The sequence below is a fragment of the Chamaea fasciata genome, unplaced genomic scaffold (genome assembly GCF_029207755.1).
Source record: "Chamaea fasciata isolate MVZ Bird 193981 ecotype frontalis unplaced genomic scaffold, bChaFas1.0.hap1 SCAF_5, whole genome shotgun sequence".
NCBI classification, from domain to species: Eukaryota; Metazoa; Chordata; class Aves; order Passeriformes; family Sylviidae; genus Chamaea; species Chamaea fasciata.
This window is the reverse complement of record NW_027094090.1, coordinates 66,081,302-66,101,663: the sequence shown is the minus strand read 5'-3', so window position 1 is coordinate 66,101,663 and position 20,362 is coordinate 66,081,302. Positions and strand designations below refer to the sequence as shown.

The 20,362-nt window shown below is 48.9% G+C and overlaps 1 protein-coding gene across 1 annotated transcript in view; it reads left to right on the top strand.

The window, feature by feature from the left end:
- Positions 1-7,352, top strand: part of SLC6A12 (solute carrier family 6 member 12) — a 36,043-nt gene extending 28,691 nt beyond the window's left edge. The window contains exons 13-15 of the mRNA XM_066184231.1: positions 244-344; positions 1,395-1,565; positions 4,197-7,352. Of these exons, the coding sequence (XP_066040328.1) occupies positions 244-344; positions 1,395-1,565; positions 4,197-4,355 (431 nt within the window). The 3' untranslated portion in view covers positions 4,356-7,352. The remainder of the gene's footprint in view (positions 1-243; positions 345-1,394; positions 1,566-4,196) is intronic.
- The last annotated feature ends 13,010 nt before the right edge of the window (positions 7,353-20,362 follow it).

Here is a 20,362-nt window from a genome sequence, read left to right as displayed (position 1 = left end):
GTATATCTGGTTAGTTTGGGTTAGAAAGGTTCTAGGGCACCTTATTCTCTATTCTGCCACAGATGGGCCTTTGCAATGCCAGGAAATTAGCATTACCTGCTGCTCTGTTATTAGGATAGACATGGTTTCACCAGGAGTAAACACCAAGGATAAAGAAGGGTTGGGATCTGGTGTGAATAGTGGTTGAAGGAAAGAAAACCAATCTGACCTCTGGCTTTGTCTCTGTGCTGGTTGGTGGTCAAGGTGCCAATCGCTTCTATGACAACGTTGAGGACATGATCGGCTTCCGGCCCTGGCCCTTGATCAAGATATGCTGGCTGGTGTTCACCCCGGGTCTGTGCCTGGTAAGTGCAATTATGACACCATGACATGTCCCTCTGGGTCCCCAAATACTCAGTAGAAAAGGCTCATTTATCTCCTAGGGGCTGCTGTGAATTTTTCACACTGCTATGGAGAAGCAGAAGCTTGTCTGTAGCTGAGGTAGCTATTTATTGCCTTTGTAAAGCCTTATGTTTTGCCTGGAAAATTAATTGAGTCTGCAAAGCCAATTGTTTATTGTGAAGGCTGAAGGGAATGTGTCCTCAAAGCCTGGAGAGGTTTGATCAATTTATCTATGAATAGAAGACCAGTGAAAATTGCCCTGTTCTGAAATATTTGCTTCAGTCTCTGTTCCTTGGACTGCCCATGGTTCAGAAATATCTTTCTATAGCCATTTGCTTTCTATCTTATTAAATATTTTCCAAAACTTCTTTGACTGTGTTTAAATAAAATGCACTCAAATTCTGGCAGGTTCTTGCCTGTTTTGAATTTGTGTACAGTCTTGCTCCACTGACTTTTACATGCTTTCTCAGCCAAACTCTGTTCTTGTATCTGATGGTGAGAGTTGTTTTCTTTGACCTCAGCGGGAACAGAAATGAGATCTATAGCTACAACTTAGAAAAGATTCCTAGTCCTTTGTCCCCAGGCTTCAGCAGGACTTGAAGATCTGGGAAATTTTCAAACCAGCCCAAACTGTCTGAGAGCTTTGTAGCTAGAGAGCCCCAGGAGGGCTAAATCTGTGCCTGTGTGGTTCTTCTGGAGTCTTTCTGCCAGGCAGAACAACAGTTCTTGTCTTTGATATGAATTAATTGCTGCCTGAATATTTCTGGACCCCCCAAGCTGCTGCCAACTTTGGTTATGTTGAACTCTTCAGAAGCCTGAAGGCTTTACACTGCAGAGATGCCTGGCCCTGGCTCTGAGAGCTCCTTGTGCAGCCAGCAAGGTCCCCCTGCTGGCTCCTGCAGGACAGAACACCCATTGCCGCCCTTGCAGAGCAGCCGGTCCTTGCAGGTGGCCAGGCTGCCAGGCTGGGCTGCCCCTTGACTCTCCTTATGTTTGTGTTTTCTCCTCCCCAGGGTGTCTTCCTGTTTTCCCTCATCAAGTACACACCCTTGAAATACAACAATTCCTACGAGTACCCAGCCTGGGGCTACATGCTGGGCTGGCTGATGGCACTCTCCTCCATGATCTGCATTCCTCTCCACGCCATTTTCATCCTCCTGAAGACCAAAGGACCCCTGAAACAGGTACTGGGATTGTGGTCACTGGGCATGTTGCTGTTGCTCCCCCAGATGGTTCAGGATGGGCCCCAGGGAGGAGGTACACCGCACATTTCTCCTCTGTGAAGGCAAGGGCTGGAGAGAGTTGCCCTTCCCCAGAATGCTCCGTAGGTCTTGTTGGCAATTTGGAGAGTTTGGAAGGTCTCAGCCCAGCTTCCAGGCTGATGATCAAGTGTCCAGTCTTCCATGAGATGTTGCACCATCATGGTCAGTGCAGCATATAGACATTTATATAGGATTTTTGCAGTAGATACCAATGCAAACCAAGTGCAAAACCAGCATCTGTTTTGCCTTTACCTCTTGTCCCTTGTAGTCCTGGGTCAGGACCATGTTATTTTCAAAAAAGAAATTACCCATAGTTATTGAAGAGGACTTGCTCACAGAGCTGTAAAGGTCTACCCCGTGCCATGCCTGAGCCTGTCCTCTTTCACTGCAGATATCTTTGTCCTTGTCCTAGGAAGAACTCTGTCTAGGGAGATGGTGTCATGGAGATGACGCCTCCCCTGACCCATGAAGAAAGATCGGAGTGATGTATAGGACATCTAAATTTCTACACAATTTCTCTTGCATTCCTCCCCCCTCCTCACCGCACCTGGTTGGAGGGTGGGGTGGGCAGAGGGAGCAGGTGACAGGGGATGGAGCATCCCTGTGGCTGTGGTGTCGCTCTGACAGTCACTTTGTGGGCTCGTGTAGAGGAGGACCCTGCATTGCCAGCACATCCAGGGATGAGCTGGCTACAGGAAGACTTTATTTGTTCCATGTCTCAGGGAAGGTGAATTCGTGGTTGACGTGTTTGACTCCCCACAGCTCAGAAGCTTTTGATGAGGGCTTGGAGCTGTCAGAGAAGTAATTGTCCACGTGTCCTGTCTGTTAAACAAGCAATATCTCTCACCAGGGGTAAAGTGCTTCAAGCCCTTGGACTGAAATGCTGCTGGGAATAGTGGTAATGCTCATTGTAGAATGAGGAATTGAGGAATTCACCTGAGGAATTGATTTGGTCCATTTCAGATCGAGGGGTTTTCTGTTTGGCCTGGTTTACATGATAGTAATTGAAGTTTCCAGAGCCTCCTCAGCTACATTAGAGTGAAGAAATTTCCAAGGATTCAGTTTACGTGTGTGGGAAGGAATTGGCTGCTAAACCTGGGTTGATTCAGGGTAGGATCAAAGACAGCCATGAAATACCTTCTAGGACAATTGCACCTGTTTCTAAAACAACATTTCTCAAAATATACCTGTTCTATTTTTCCAGTCACACCCCAGAATTGTAGTGAATTAATTTCCTGACACAGGTGTTTCCAGGAACAGTCTGAATATTGCAAACCATTCAGTGAAAGCGAGATTGTAATTGGTAATTATGATCAGTCACTGCCACAAACTGGTTCCTCTCCTTACACTTGACTGACCAAGAAACACAAATGTTGTTTCCTAATGTCCCTGATTAAGACAGCTCAAGTTCCAAAGAATAAAAACTCACAGTGAAGTACCCACAGAGCAGCTGCAGACCACGGTCAGTTTTGGAAATCATGGGGCAAAGAGTTTTGAATAAATGAACAAAATCTGTGATCCTGGCAGGCACATCACAAGGAGTGGGAGCACTAAAATGAATCCAACGAGTCATGGATGAATTGCCTGCTCTGCTTGTGATGCACTCTGCATGGGAGTGAGCATGCACTGTCCTGAATAGCTTGTAATGGAAAAAGTAGCTGTGGAAGTCAGGTTTCAGCTGGGAAGTGATAGGCTGTCCCATGGAGCTGGCAGGTAGCTGCAGGACATCAGCTGCAGGATGGAAAGGAGGAGGAGACTTCAGGAAGTTGCGTGGCTAACCAGAGCAGCTTAAAAAATGGGATGAAAAAGACCAGAAATTCACTGCAGAGTCCCTGTGAGCCAGCACTTTTTGCTGAAGAGCTCAAAGATATTTTTGTTTTTTAAGAATAAGCTCCTCAAAGTTCTCCCAACTCTGCATACACGTGTGCGGAGCAGCCTGTAGCACCCTGCATTGCACAGGACAGAGGGAGCTAAGGGCAGGCAGCTGCCTCACAACCCCTGCCTTCACCATCACAGGCTGGCTGACTGGGAGAGGGGAGCTGAGGATGGTTTGGGGCAGGCACCAGTCTGCAGAGCGAGTGCTTTACCTGGGAAATGCCACTGAGCTATCTATTGCCTACCATCCTGTCTTGGATCATAGCAGGAGATGCCCAGCATGTGATGATCAGCCCATTTGAGAGTCTTCACAGCTCCCACCAAAATCAATGGAAAGCTACTTGATGTAGGAAAATAAATGGTTTTATGGTGTTTTTTCCATTGCCACAGAAAATGTCCGTGGTGCTAATTGCTGGCATCCTCCCGCACAGCAGCAGGTCTGTGAGAAGTGCTGTACATCAGATTATCAGTCTGCAGCCCAGATTTGAGCTCGGAGGCAGAATCGTTGTCACTGAGAGCAGCTGAAGCGAACCTGCTCTCCTCCTCCATTTGGCAGGAGAGAAAGAGGGAGCTGGGCCGTTGGCTCTCTAGGTGCCTTTGCCCCCAGCAATGGTTGTGGATCACTATTGGCTGTCAGTTTGCTCATCAGCTTAATTAACAGCGCCTTCCTTTCCGCAGCGCCTGATGCAGCTGATTTCCCCGGCGGAGGACCTGCCGCAGCCCAAGAAGCAGCCCAAGAAGCAGCTCACGGCGGGGCCGTCCGATCTGAAGTGTGAGGCGTGGTCCCCTCCAGTCCAGGAGGTGCTCAACATCGCAGAGATAGAAACCCACGTCTAAGGCGCCGAGGATGTGTCCTCCATAAACTAGACTGATTTGCTCTGATTTTCCCAGAGTGGTTTCTTTTCCTTTCTCTCCTTCACGTCTGTGATGGAAGCAGCCTCTGGGACAATTCCTCTCCTTCCAGCCAGCTGGTTGCACCCACTGGCAACAGCATTTCCTTTACACCCTGGGGACAACTCTTCCTGCCAGCAGCTCTGGAGACTGCAGCACGCTATTGTCAGAACTGCCCTTCTTTACTGACACCGCTTGGGAAGAGAAAAACAGCATTGTAGCCAAAAAGGAAAAAAAAAGTGCTTTCCTGTTGGGAGGAGAAAAAGAAACCACAGTGGTGAGGGTGGTGAGAGAGAGCCGAGGTTAAAGGTGTGAAGGAACCAAGCTGGGCATGCAAAAGCACGGAACGATGGGGTGTTAGCGCAGGAAATAAGTAAGTTGGTTCAGAAGTACACAAGAAGCTGGAGGATGACAAAGGAAAGCGCATTACTAGGTCACCTCTGTACAAGGGAGAGAGAGGCAGGAACATCATAGCCAATGACAAAAGGAGGCTGCAGTGTCAGTAGTTACAGCTTCAGCTGTCACTGGAAGGGAAGCGAGTGACAGGGTGCTCGATGCAATCGTAGTTGTTGATGATGGATCTCAAGGCAGTCTCAGTCTGGAAAAGGGAGTGAGGAATGCCTATCTAGGGGACTTGCTCTTGGTCAAAACTACACGGCCCAGTGGAAACGCATCCAAGAGTGAAACCGATGAATATTTGACAATTCTTTCAGAAAATTCATGGAGTGCAAGAAAAGTCCCAGAGCAGTTGGTAAGAAAAAGAGCTGCAGCACAGCTGGGAAAATGAGGCCCTGAGGACTGCACACCCACAAATTTAACTGCACTGCTGGGGCATTTTGTGGAGGAACTATTGAAGGAGTTGATGGGCCTGATCCCGTGCTGCAGAGTAGCTTTGGGAAGAGGGTGGGAGAATGACTGCACTCGCTTGGCTTTGCTGCAGATGACTGCTCAGAGGATAAGGAAGACGTAATCGAGCGCAATAATCATCAGCCCAGGCAAGATAAAGCAAAATTAATAGGTAATATGGGTTCATTGGAAGCAGATTGTGTTGAATTAAAGGTTGGTTGTTGCCAGGGTAGTCAAAAATGTGAGGCAATGGGTGGGAGGGAATGCGCTCTGATGCCGGGTTTGGTGCAGTGCCAGATGACTCTGTCCTGTGGAGGCTGGGACTGTAAAGCTCCCTGCCAAATCCCACTTCAATGCCTATCAAAAATTCACAGCTGAAGCCACCAGAAAAGCCAGTGGCAGGAGGCACCCGGGAGCTTTGCTGTGGTCGAGGGTACGTGCGCTGGTGCGTGGCTGTGCTGCAATATTGGCACGTCCAGCCACGCCAGAGAACGGCCATCAAAATGAATCACAAATGCCACAGGCTCCTTTCCCTTGTTCCTTGTTCCAAGTAATTGCTTTTCCCTGTGCTGTGTGGAGATAAACGACCGGCGCTGAAAGTGAGCGTGGAAATCAGGCCTCATCTGTGTGCTCAGTACCTATCCCAATTGCTATGGGAACCTTATCTGCTGCAGCTTCTCTGGGTTTAACTGGAGAATTAGCACAGGGCAATCTTTTCCCCATTTAATTTCCTTTCCTTCAAAAACTGAACACTACAAAATGCCGGTGAAATGAACGCTGAAAGTTAAGTACCAAAATCTGTATCTCTCTGGGACGTTATCATTTGAGATGTTTTACTGTGGAAGGTGGAGAAAGCTGGCGGGCCTCATTCACATTCCCCGCAAAGGACTGCAGCACCACACAAGGTACCATTGATTGTATTTTTATTTTTTAAAGAGCTGAATGTCATGCTGCAAATAGCTGTGGGAAGAGTTTAGCACCCAGAGGCTCGCAGTCATGCCTCATGGTAAGCAGTTTGGTGATTTTTCCTCTTCCTCCCACCTATGTTGCTCATAATTTTGTGGGGTAAGCAGGTCCCCCCAATCTTGATTCTTGTACAATCCTTGGTGAGACATTTAGCCCCTTTGCTCCTGCTGTCATGCCTTTAAGATGTGAGGTAGTGTCGTGCTGTCAGAGAAGTCATGGAGATGTGTTCACTTCTTTTTCTGAGGCAGTTGAGTAACACTGCAAAAATCCTAGGCAGAAACAAACAACTCTTCAGTTTGGAACACAAATATGGTGCTGCATTATTGACTGCATGAACTTGTTCCTCTTGCTTATGGATCATCTGACAATAGCATCCCACCTCTGCCAGGAAGCAACTTACTTTAAAGCTAGAGGAGGTATTGCTGTGCCCATTGAAACTAATCATAAAATTCCCGAGATCAGGAAATTACCCAGTTTCTTTGGATGGAATTGACAAAGTTCCAGGAATTTTAGGTCAAAGCTCGGTGACGCAGTGTCATTTAATTCCCTTTCCTTTAAAAAGTAAAACACCCACATACACCTAGCTGGGGAACAGGGGGGAACGCCATCAGTGGCTGTCTTTTGCTGTGGAACCCCCAGCACAATTAGAGACTGAGCAGTGGTTGGTTAAATTTACACAAATGTCTCGGGCATTGCTGCATGTGTGTGACAGATCTGACAGGTCTCCATCAACCCCTGGAACTGGGCACCTCTGGAGACCTCTGAGTCTGATGGGAAACCGCTCCTGTCCTGCACACCACCAGGAATACACTGCTGAAGGGTTGGTGTGGGGAGGAGGGAGAGATTTATTTTTCTTTCCCTGTTAATTGTTGATAACACACCAAGACACGATGCATTTGAAGCTGAAGTCCAAGAGAAGGTACAAGGTTTTCATAGTGTGCTATTCCTCCCAGCTGGAATTAAAACACTGTGTACAGAAAAAAGGGCATACACCTGTAAACATCTAACTACCACTTCTGGCTTTCCAGTTTGTTTGTTGTTCTGGGTTTTCCCTTCTTCCTTTGACAGCGACAAATGGAAAAAAAAAAAAAAAAAAAAAAAAAAAAAAAAAAAAAAAAAAAAAAAAAAGAACTAGTCATTGAAAACTTGTACTGGACAAAATTTGAAGAAAGAAAGATCAAACAATCAAATATCACCAGGATATCTTCAACTTTTGTGACTCCAGCCCTCAACAGAGTTTTTGGGGGAAGGGGAATTGCAGTGAGAATTCTTCTTGGTTCTCAAATGTTCTTCTGTCCCAGGTGATCATGGTAGCACTCAGGTAAAGGACAGTGACCTGCTGGAGGTGCAGCCGTGCCCTCCCTCCAGTCTTCATCTTAGCTTTTGGGCTGGAGAGAAGCCATACCCACCTCCTCAAGGAGAGGTGGGCCTTGCACCGGTAGAAATAAGAGACACGAGCCCAGTGACTTAGTTGCTCAGCAAATGAGGGCTGGGAAAGAGACAGTCAGCAGTCATGAGGGCATAGAGAGCACATCAGGTCTTCTCGCAGTCCTTTGCTTTATCAGGTTGCATGTGCTTACGTATAGTGACCTCTTACTAGTTAGTTAAGTTGTGTTTGAATGGGGTAAGAGGGGAGTAATGTTCATCAAAGGAGAAGATAAAATAATAACTTATTTCAAAAATTAAAGAATAAAATTTAAGACTCGAGAGGCTGAGGAGGTGTGCGTAATGCTGCTATCCAGTTCCCTGAGCAGGGTGGCAGGAATAAGCTTGAGGTATTAAAGTGAAAAAGACTGTACTCCCGAACCTGCCAAGGGAAGAGAGGGAATGTGCCTAACAGTGCTTGGGTGGACAGTGTGGAGGTTGTTTTGCTTTGTGTTGTTTTTTAAACCCACAAAAAGCCCTGCCGCCTCAACTGCTGGTGGAGCATGATCCTGGCTCTGGTTTGAATCCCTGACCCACAGCTGCAAAGGAGGACATGTATTTTCAGAGCTGTCTGTTCTGGTTTGTCAAGCCTGAGCTTGGAAAGCTATGTGGAAAGGAAAGGGATTCCTAGGGAGAAATGCTTTCAACGTCTGTGCAAAGCCTGGTGTGGGCAATTCCATCCTGTCTTGGTTTTGGTGACATGCCAAGACCATTCTGTTAAATGGCTTTTTGATTTTTTTTCCTCCTGTTTTGTTTTTTTAACAGGCTGTAGAATAGTTTCCTGCCCAGCCTGGGTTACAGCCAGGATGGGAGCTCTGGACTAGGATGGCCCGTTTGGACCAGAGGCATGCTTACACTCAATCATTATTTGCCAGTGGCCACTAAACTTTTCCAAAACATGCTTTATTAGGTGTGCAGCTTTTGTTGTACCGTGGTGTAGATAGTGGTCTCTGGAGGAAGATGGGAGATTACAGGCCATCTGGTGCCTTTCTGGACCTCATATTTCAACAGGACATGAAACAAGCTTCTCTTTCTCATGGAGAAATAAACCCTCCCTCAAGCATAAAAGCAACCTGTCACTTTCACATATCCTGGAGAAGGGCCATCGCTGCAACATGAGCTTCCTCCCCACGTTCTAGCTTTGAAGTGTTTGACCTGACAGCCGGAACTGGGGTTTCTTGATCAAGCTCTCCAGAAGCAGAGGTCTGTATGCTGGAATGCTCCAAGCAGCATGCGGGTCCAGGAGCTGCTGAAGAGAAATCCCATCAGTGGCAAGGCACAGCCATGTAAATCAGTAACCCTGGATTAGCTGGGATGGTGGGAGTGGGAACTGGCCTGGTGCTGGGGCTCAGAATTTTGGGGCAGTCTGTTAGTTTTTTGTGCAGTGCTTTTGGATGAGGTATTAATTTCCCAGACAGGCTAGGTGACTGTGGCTCCCCTTGGCACCGGTGTGATGCATACATCAGTCAAGGGACAGGGAGATGGTGGTGGGGTTCTCTCTTCGTGCTCTGTGTGATCCTGTCTCCTGTGTGTCTATCTCTCATCACCAGCACTGGGCTCTCCCACCCCAGAAATGCTTTTGCGGGGCTCAGCTTTACACTTTAGCTAATGCAAAAATTACCAGCCAAGAAAAACGGAGGCTCAGGGGCAGCCTCCAGTTGTCCCATCCAATAAACCTCCCTGTCCAGGATCCCGATCCTCTGTCTCCACATAGGCAAGCAGTGTGGTCAGGCACAGTTAGGTCAGGTTGTTTCAGAACCTCTGGCTGGAGGATATGTAAGCACTTTCAGAACATATTCATTTCACAGTGTTTAAGCTGAGATGATAATAGGCTTTTGTTTTTAATGACTTACCTGCTGTAATCAGATTTCAGAAGTTATTTGGTGCCTAAAATTTGTTTTGAATATGACCCACGCTCCAGCCTCATTTGCAGTACAAGACAGGGGGTGGCATTTCTCTTGCATTTGGGAGTTTTTGAGCTCTGTCTCCCTTTCCTGTTTCTCTGGTCAGGGGAGGCAGCAGCAAAACCTTTTGCTGTTTGGCCTTGGGGCACCTGTGAGGCTTCATGTGAGGAGGAGAAAGGTGAAAGGGGGCTGATGCCTTTTGGAAAGTTGGAGGTTCAGAACATCTCAGATCAGTGTCTCCACGTGGGGGTGTGTTTGTGTTAGGGCATCTGGGGGAGAATTGTGCTTTGGTAGGTTTTGCCTTAAGGACATCACTGCTGTGACATTGTGACAGAGGCTGGCGGGTAAATGTGTTGCTGTCAGTGTTTTGAGTTTGTGAGGCACTGGACTTATAGTATAAGTAGAGGCAATTTGTAATCTTGGTGAAACTTTCCAAAACTGTTTCCCTCTCTGGAAGGAAGGGCAGGGCGTTTCAGTGACCGTGGGCAGAGGTGGCAGCAGAGCCTCTGGTTGTCCTGGCGCAGTCCCTTGGGCAGGCTGACGCAGGACACATCGAGCGATGGCAAAGCAATTTCCCACCCTCCAATCCTGTCAATAGATGCAATTTCCCTGGAGGGTGGGGGTGTGTGGGACTCGATTGCTGCACACAGGGGCTGATTCTGGTTGTGTGCATCACACGGCCAAGCAGCAGCAAGGCTGCAGGCTGGACATATTTCCCCTCACAGTGGAGGCTCTGTCCCTTCCAGTGCAGTGATAAATGAGGTTGTCCCTGTGTGGCACTTCACAGAGGAGCCAGGCCTTTGCTCTTCCTCATCCCCAAGGCCTGTGTACTTATCCTGATGGAGCACCTGTGGTGGACGGTGGTTATACTGCCTCTGTCAGTGACCCCCATTCGCATCTCATACCCAAATCTGGTCTCTTTTTCCTCTGCATCTGTATCTTTTCCCACACTCCTGTGCTTTTGAGGTCAAACACAGCCATGCAATAAAGCTTCTCCCTGTAGGAAAGCATTGCCATGCAGTTCTATTGGGAGCTGGCATAAGCTCCGTCAGTATAACTGTGCTTATGCTGAGTTAAAGCATCTACCTCAGAGCTTTTATTAGCATAAGCCTCTTAATAAAGAGCGAAAAAAAATCATGAGAGTTACACCAATGATGTAACTAGACCTAGGGACACATTTACTTTAATGTTAGGTTGGTTTCGCAGAGTATGTGATTTCAGTTAAATCTGCCAAAGTATGTGAGGACACTTCTATTTATGTTACATTCGCACTAATTTTGATTTATATGAAGTCCATCAGGATCAAGTTTGAGCTAAGTTGAGCACAGTGTTACTGCTCACCCTGTTTTTGATGGATTAGAAGCAATAGAGCTAAATCTTTCCAGTCCCTTGTGAGTCCCTTGCCGACACTGACAGAAAGATGATCAGGTTTTTTAACTACATTTGTCAAAACAGCTTGCAGGCACGGGCACACTTTCATCAATGTAACTATGTCCACTCACTACCCAAATACTCTTTTAAGGTGGAATAATCATGCATCAAAGTGGGCTGCTCTGGTGAAATTTAGCCTAATTTGTTTTGATTCAGATGGGCAACGCTGGCTGGCTAGACAAGACCTAAGAGAACACCCTGCAGTGTGAAGGTACTGCTGTTACTCAAGTCCTGCCAGGAATGTTCCCTGCAGCAATCCCATGGCTGGTGTCTGATAGCTCTCACTTTCTGCTTCCCAGGGCCTTGTGCTCCTTGTTGCTGTGCTGGACCTGTCACAGGGACATGGCTGGGAAGATAGCTGAGAACAAGGGGGTGAGGGGAGACTCTGCCACACTTCAAATCTGCTCCCAGATCACACCAGGGACACGAGCGGTTCGTGGCCTCTGGCGCCAGCCAGGAACCTCCGTGTCCCTGTGTCACCTGGGCACGCCTGCACTCTGGGGACTCCAGCCCTTGGAGCATGCATGGAGAAGGCTGAAAGCAGGTGCCTTACCCTCGCCAGTGCTTAGAGACTAACCAGCAATCAGCTTGGGAGCTTGCTGGCTGCTGTGGGAGGAGCGTGCTGGTAATTAAACCTCGTGCTTTGGAAGGGCAACTCGGGTCTGGCTTTGCCCACCAGGAAACCGAGTCTGTGTGGCAGTGAGATGCTGCAGGTGTCGGTCCCGCCACAAGGCTGGGCTGGGCTGCCCACAGGCACAAGCTGTCCTCAAGCACCAACACCGGCTGTACTGTGCCTGGGGAGAGGGACGTGACGGTGCAGAGGGCTGAGCTTTCACTGTGCTTTAGCTGTTGACAAAAGCCACAGACATGATGATGTGTGTGGCAGTGTGCCTCTCTCAGAAATATCAGCGTGAACACCTTGGTTTATTTCAATCCAATGGAAAAAATGGTCACACACCTTGAAATACTTCACCCACACAAACTGGAAGTGAAGGCTCTTCATTGAAAGAAAATAACGGGAAATGCTGTAGAGACATCTTTAAAGGCATGAATTTTATTTTAGTGGCCTTTTCTTTCTCTTCTACCTAATATCCCTCTCCTCCCAAAAGACATCTCAGGACTTGTCAGATCTTCTTCATTTTGTGCTGGGGTCTCTTGGTCATTCAGGTCTTACTTGCTGACTGAAAGCTCAGTGCTGATAAATCTTTAGCAGAGGAAGTTTTTCTCCCAGGTGCTTCTCAACCACATGAGTTATGGCAGGGTGCACAGGACAAACAACACAAAAAACACTGAGCTTAACAGAACTTGGCTGTTTCACACCTGACAAAATCTTACTGCCGGGATATCCAGTGACATTATCTCACTAGTTCTCCCTGTCTCCAGAGTATTCCAGGGGGAAAAAAAGGCATGTACTGAATGAAAGTGCTCCAACCCAATCCATTTTTCATTGACAGGTCACTTTTAATCTCCTCCAGTGGTGGAAATTCCTTTTCTTTTCTTGTGTTTGTTTTCAGTTTTGTACTTGCCATATTTCTTTTACATTTTTATTCCTTCACCATATTTATTTTTTATTTTGTGCTCTTGACGGCAAGAGAGATTTAAGAATGCCCAGACTTTGAAACAAGTCATCTACAGATGAAATTGTTCCTAAGGGCCTTAGCAGCTGCAGGGACAAGTGGCATAAATGCAGATTTAATACCAGTGGCTGAAGGTAATTGTAAATAAAAGTGCTCCCTGTGAAAAGTACTGGACAGCTTTCCAGATGAAAAATATTTCAAAGAAGCTGTGTGCCCTGGAAACATGGCTGGCAGGCTGTGGAGAGCTATCACTGTGTGGGACAAGACCTTTCCCTATGCCACAGGACATCCCAGCTTAACCAGGAATGCCCAAGATGGGGAGTAGCAGAGACTCTGGCAGTTTTCCTGGGGAGAAGAGGTTGCTGAGGCTGGCAGGTGATCATGCTACCGGGTGTTAACAGTGCAGCCACTGGTGACAGAGAAACTCTGGACACCACAAGGGGGGTCTTCCACAGGCCACCCGGGCTGGGAGTCACATGGAGCACGGGAACTGTCCTGCCTCACCTACCCTGGTCTCACCCCTTTTTCCCTGTCTATTCCCTCCTGGCCACCCCTTAGGACAGGCTGGCTGAGGAGTCAGGAGTCAGACCAGACGTGAGCTCTGAGCCTGCTGAGGGAGGAAGGACGCCGGCCAGCTTGGCCCCCGCTGCTGGTTGGCAGGATTGCTGAGGTTGCAGAGGAGGAGGCCATGCCTTAGACCGGGCTCAAAAAAGCAATGCCTGCCAGTTCTGCTGTGCTGGCCAGCTTTGCTTCCCTATGGAGGTGGTGGGCTTGATGGGCTTAGTCAGAGCCAGGCAGCCTCATATCTTGTAACAGCTCTTTTCAGTGAGTGCAGCCCTATTCCTCTGCAAATTGTCCCAGCGTGATTATACTTCTGCTTATTTTGCAATGATTGTGTTAATGATTTTTGCAAATGAATTTTAAACCAAGAGATGTCTAGCCTGATTATTTGGCTGCTTTCACCACTGTCATCACATCCAATAGCTGTTATTTAGAAAATACTCTTTGCACTTGTGTTTACTCACACAGATTATATGGTGGGGTTGGGCTCTTTTTCTGGATATTTCCCAAACCACCAAAAGCTTTGGAGGTGGCAGCCCAAATGCTTTGAACGCAAGTACTGAAGCCAGCGAGTATTTGTCTGAGTATCTGCCAAGCTCTCATTTTCTGAGAACACACTGGTGAATCAAAATTTAGTCTCATGAACATTTATGGAAAACAACCAAGAGAGCAGCTCCAAAGCTCATCTTTTCAAATGAATTCTGCTTTCCTAAGGCATGTTCCCAAATTCATTTGGGCTTAGCAGTCCGTGTCTAGTTCTTGCCAAGTATGAAATATCCATGTACTCTCTTCTTTTCTTGGTCCCACTGCCCTTTTTTTTGTGGAAAAGCAGGGTTGCTCAGACTGGTGCTGAGAGACATTCTTTCTCTCCAGCACCTTGGATACTGGCAGCCTGCTTCTGCCTCTAACTCTCACAACAAATGTGATACAGAAAACACCCGTGGCTTTCAAATCCAGTTTTTGCCCCTTCAGTGGAAATGATCACTTTCTGGCCTGTTTTCTTTCCAGACCAGAAGTGCATGAGGTGGGGAGATGGTTTGCTGTGCTTCCCGTAAAGGGCATCTGCCTGTGGCAATTGGTGTTTCCAGTGGACCCAGTGCAGTTCTCAGGTGCTCCTCAGCCAGGACTCTGTGGAGAGCTGTAAAAACACATGTAACAGGCTAGTCCCCTCAGGCCTGAGATCTCCACCTGCCCTGCAAGCAAACTGCTACTGTCTCTCTCTGTCTTTTTATTTCAGGAGGCATCACATCAGCAGCTGGTCTTGAGGAGAGATTGAAGACCAAGAAAGAACAGTGACGGATGGACTAATGCCAGACTCAGAAGAGGCTGAGCTGTGAAATCTTGATACCTGAAGTTTCACTCTTTCTGACAAAAGGAGGCCAGGGGCTTTGCTGCTGGCTCCCCCCTGAAACTACTTGCAGGTACCTGCTTTAATTTGGTTGGTTTGGCCAAAGCAAATCTGACCCGGTGACACGGCACTACATTCAGAAAGCCTCACCTGGCTTGGGCTCTGTGGCCACTGCAAAGCAAGCCGGGTAGACCAGGGAGAGCTGAGCCTCCTACTTGGTCCAGCACATCCAGGGCTGTGCCTGCACACTTCCCAGGAGACAGGGAAGAGTGTCTCCGCCAGCTCTGCTTTCACCAAGAATTGTGTCATAGAATCCTAGAATGGTTTGGGCTGGAAAGGACCTTAAAGGTCTTCTACTTCCAAGCCCACCACCATAGGAAAAGCTCTCACAACAACATGAGCCTTAGTTCACCAGGAAGGGATTTGATCTTGCCCCTGCAGGACTCAGCTGGGAGAATTACGTGTTAGCTCACTTGGGCTCCTTCCTCTGCCTCTCAGTCAGTGCTGCCTCTAACAAGGTGATGCTCACAGCATCAGCAGCTCCCCCATGCTGCTTCTGAGAGCGACTTCTCTCTACTCCCAGTGGATGGAAATTATCTCAGGCCCCAGAAAGGAAAGGAAGGGAGAAATAAAGGTTCTGCACAAGCTGGTTAAGAGCCAGTGGCAAGATTTGCACACTGAGCAACTGGTTATTCACACGTGGCTCCTTTCCTTGGCTGATGGTCGGTACCTGCCACTTCAAACGAGAAGTATCCATTTTCCTGCAGCTGCCGCCTCCATCCCCAAAGCTTGACCCATAGCCTGTAGTGCACTCAATCCTTGCAGGAACTAACAAATCCTTGCAGGAACTGCTGCAGCAATATGGGTTCAACCCTTGCAACCCCCTTGCCGGGTGGCTCCCCCCTTCTCTGGCATCAGGCCCTTTCGCTTTGTCCTCCCTCCTGCCCGTGCCCTTGGAGCCTCTTCTCCCCCAGTGGCTGTGATTTTCCAGTGGCTGTGATTTTCCCGGGGCTGTGATTTTCCAGGGGCTGTGGGGCCCCCCCGCCCCACACCCGCGACATGCGGGGTGTTGATTTGACTGGACGTGAGCGCAAAGCTCATTAAGGACTTGTCGATAGTGCAATGAGAAGTGGCGTGGGGTGAGGCAGCGGGAGAAGGGTCCTGTGGCAGGAGGGGCTCACAGCTCCCCTCTGCGTGTGGGAGCAGGTCTGTATGTGCATCCCTGGGCTGGTGTCACTGTGAGCAGCTCTGCGTGCCCAGGGACCCGCCGGCACCGTGAGGCAGGTGAGTCCACTGGGAGGGACAGCAGTGTCTGGCCTGGGGGGGTGAGCTCTGGGGGCACACAGGGAATGTGGAAGCAGTGGTGGGAAGGAGCCACCTGCCTGCACTAGCATCCCTGGGGAAGAGTGGTGCAGGTGCTGGGCTCTCCTCCACCCATACGGGGCTGGATGCGGGGCTGAGTGGCGCAGCACCCTGAGGACAAGGGGTCTCCAGTGGATGGAACTCAGGGAATGGGTTAGGTGATATGCTCAGCTGCCCCTCCCGGGGGCTGGGACAGCCCTCCCCAGCCTTAAATGTTTCAGCCCCAAGGATCAACGTGACAGACAGCGTTCTAGGTTCTTGGTGACCCTTCACAAAGGTCCCGCAAGCTCTGATGGTCTTTGGCAGTGGAGCTCAGCTTCCTTGCCTGTACAGCTGCTGGGATGTTTCTGGGGTCTGTGTCTGTGCCATTCCTTCCTATCTATCTGCAAGAGACCTGACTCTGAAGGAGGCAACTCACTCCTTCAGTGAAGCCCTCCCCATCTCTCCTCTGTCTCCACAGTGCTGGAGACCTGGACAAACTCACTCATCCCCTTCCTCCCTCCCCATCTCTCCTCTCCTTGCTCCCTATCTCCCATGAGTGCTTCTTGGAGCTGCAGTCTGGATACCAAAGGCTCCTCAGTTTGCTGGTGACCTGGATGTGGTTCTGCCAGCACCTGGTAGAGACCTCCAGCACGTTTAGTTTTGATTCTCCTCCCTCCAAAAGAAGCTCTGCCACAATTTGGGATTTTGTTGCGTGGAGGACAAAAACCAGGTTGAAGACGCAGCTGGAAATGCATTTTCTTATGAAGAAACTTAATGGGCACAAGGAACAAGCAACCAATGTCCTCATACTGCGGGTAAACACCCCCCTGACACTGAGTCCTGTTTGCTGGGGATGGAGCAAGTGGGTGTTGTCTGGGCCCTGTGGAGATGCTGATGTGGTAAAGGCTGTTCCTGGTGCCGAAGGGCCAGGGTCTGCACCCTGGTATGCAGTGGCTGTGTGGGTTGTGACTCAAGTCTTCAGCCAAGGCAACAGGGACAACCTTTCCTTCCCCTGCCTCATCTCCTGATCACAAGTCCTGGGGGAAGGTTTTTTCCATTAGCCTCCCTGGAGTGGGACTGTGCCTTACCGAGGAACAAAGCAGGTCACTCCACCACCCTTCTTCTGGAGGAGCGCTGGCCTGCAGCTTTTCTCTCCATCCCCTGCTTCTTGAGGAACTTATTTGAGAGCTGTGCTCTTTTTCCAGGCACGGGTGAAACTCACCACTGAACTCAAAAAGTGACTGGGGTTGGGATCAGACAGATGGGTCTTTGCAGAATAAAGCTAGGCTAAAAATGTCCACGCTGCTTCAGGCAGGGCAAAAGAATATCGCAGCAAAAATTACCAACATCATGAAACTGTCATCCCAGCGTGACAGGTTGCACTATATAAGAAAAGGAAAATGCTTTTAAATTTAATCAACACATTTAAAATAAGCAGAAATAGGCCTTTAATCTTTTTAATGTGGTACTTTCAGTGAGGAGGATGGAGACAGGGATGCCTTCAAGCAACTTGCCTGTCTTTCCAATCTGGAAATGTGCAGCCTGCTCGGGTGCTGCCATGAGGGAGTAGGATGTGGCCTGGCCTTGCTCCTCATGCTGCTGTGGTGGCTCAGACTGGCTCAGGACAGTCTGTTATGGCCAAAAAGGAATCCTGCCATCTCTCTGCTTCCTGGGGAAGCTTCTCAGGGACCAGGATGAGTTTTAAGTGAGAGCATTAAAATGGTTCAGAGGCTGCGTCATTTGCACCTTCCAAAGAAGGCACGAACCCCTGCTTTCCTTGGGGACAATGTAAGGTCGCCACTGGCACTGAGGTGATGGCGGAGGTGGTGAGTGAAGCACAGCCTGTGGCCAGGAGCCCCACTTTCCCCCACAGGGTGAGGAGCCAGAGGAAATTCAAGTGGGCATCAGGAGACAGGGAGGTTGTGGCACTAGTTGGCCCCATTCCTCCTGCATGTACAACACCAAAATGAAGGTGCCCCTGGGCAAAGCAATCGCTTTTGGCGGGATGGCAGGATGCAGCCAGTCCCAGCAGCTCCAAAAACTTTCTCAGGGCTGTGAGGTACTGCCATAGCCCTCCTGGGATGTCATGGCTGGGGGCTGAAAGATGTCTCTGGGCCTCATGTGACAGTCCCATTTATCTGATGGTTTGTGAAATGGGGCTCACGCCCCGATTGCCCCTTCTTCTCATCTGGATAAGGTTGTGGTGTGCTGCCAACCTCACCTGCCACATTTTTAAGAGTGATGTGGGCTGCTGGTGAAAGAGGCACATTGGACAGCAGCTGCAGGTCAGATCCAGGTATCAGCAACTCAAATCTTGCGCAAGGGGATGGAAAAGGGGGTGGAGCTGCAGGCCACTGAGCAGCTCCGTCACCTAGGAGAAGTAATTTACTTTTTTCTCACATCCTCTGTGAGTGCTGCCTTCTCCAGCCAAGCAATCCATCCTGTCTTTAGGGGAAGGGGGCTGGAATGTGGGGTGACTGCAGTGGCACCTCTTGGGCAGCATGCAGGGGGGGCTGTGAAGCATGAGCCCTGTCTGCCTGACCCAGCTGGACAGGACAGTGATGCTCCAGCCCTGAGTGGGCTCCATGTGGGGCCAGCACTCTGCCAGAGTCCTCAGGCTCCCACAGGGAGCTCTTCCCAGACCCTTGAGCTTTCATGGATGCAGGAAGCTCCAGCATATGCTGCTGCTGCAGTGAGCAGATAATGGACCGAGAGTCTGCTGTGCCCCGATGGGCCGGGCACGGCTCTCAACAAGACACATGAGCCTCGAGGCTACTTGGCTGTCATTAAAATGCTGTGGATGGAAGGAAAAGTCTAATTGACTGAACAACAGCCTGCACTGTGTAATTAAACTAATTGTGGCTCTACCTGCATGGGTCAGAAATGATTTGTGTGGCTGTTAAATCACTGACAAATAAGAGGTGGGGAGGTGTGTGAAAGTATTTCTTACATATGTTTCCATAGGTCATTCTGCTGTTTCATTTCGGGCAATTTTATGCCCTTGAGATTTTTGGTTTCTGTCAGATTTGAGGAGATTGTTAATATTTGATGCTGAAGCAGGGGAAAGTAAAAAGGTCGCTGTTGTGAGCAGCAGTGTTTCAGGAGGCAGAGTTTGAAGTGGCAGCAATACTTCCTCAGTGCTCTTTTCCTACTTGAAGCAAAATCCAGAAAAAAAAAAAAAAAGTCTGTTTGCCAGGATGTTTTTCAGCCTGGCTCAGCATCTGCTGGGAAGTAGGCAATTGTTTTTATTGACTTGAGCAGTAGCAGATAAGGCCTCCTACACAACTTGGTGAAACACAGGTCACTCCTTTACTGCCAGGAATTTATGGCATTAGCTCTCACTGATTGCTTGGAAAGTTTTGGCTTCAGAATATGCTGCATTTGGAAGAAGTTGAATGAGAAACCTGCTATAGTGTCATGTTGAAACTCTTTGACCTTGTTTTCGAGTTCTTGCAAAGCAGAGCCCACCTCCATCTTGTAGCTCTGCTCTTATTGATTATCATTTTGAGTCCTTCAGGCGTTTTGTTGTGCCCAAAGCACCGTGTGCTTTTCAGAACAAATAATCTGCCATGACGGAGAGCCGCTGAACAGTCAGGGCTCTGTGTCTGGGGAAGGACATGGCACGGCTGGGCTGTGGGACAAGCATAAGCCCTTCTGTCCTAATCATCCAGCACTGTAGAGAGACAGGACAGTCGGTGGGATGGATCCCCAGTGGGGTCCTCTTGCCTGGTTTTGTATTTCTTGACTGTGAAGAAACCTCTCTGGATCTAGGTTGTTCTTTGCAGCTGGAGATGAAGGACCTCACTTTTCAGGTGAGAAGAAATTGCCAGTGTGGTCCGCTGCTCCTTTATCATCTGACCCCGAGTACAGGAAACATGAGGTGTGACCATCTAGCTGCAGTATACCATTCCAGAACTGTGGCAACAGGGACAGGGAAAAGAGCACAAGGAGAGCAGGATGTATAAATGCTTTTTTAAACACAGCAGCTTACCTTCTGTTTTTTGTCTACAGAAAAGAAAAATGTGAGCCTAAATGGCTTCTGCCGAGTCCAATTTACGTCTTCAGGCATAGCTAATTACCCTGACTTAGCCCAGCTCTGAGTTCTTCCCAAGGCTTTGGGTGCTGTTTCTCCTACTTTGATTTATAAATTTTCTTTATCTTACTTTCCTCCTACACACTTTGTATAATCTTTTTCTCCCTGCCTGAGTGAGGAGCCAGGAGCTGGTGTGACAGTGCTATCACAGGGTGTAGGACAGAAATGGGACCTGTCAAGCAAAGCCTTTGCTCTGCGTGTCCTTCAATGGTCTCCTCTGGCATCTGCCTCATGGGCTATGTGAAATGGTCTCTTCTCCCCAGAAACCATTTCCATGCCGCTGGGCTTACCGCAGCCATCCTGGGGCTAGAGCAGTGAGGGTGAGGCTCAGCGTGGGCTCCGCAGCTCATGGAGTTTGGCCACAGCCTTTATCCCACGGCAAGGGGATTTCTGGCTTCTCCACTCACTTGTCAGAAGGAATTACAGTTATTTCCTGGTTCAGCCATTCCCTTCACAGT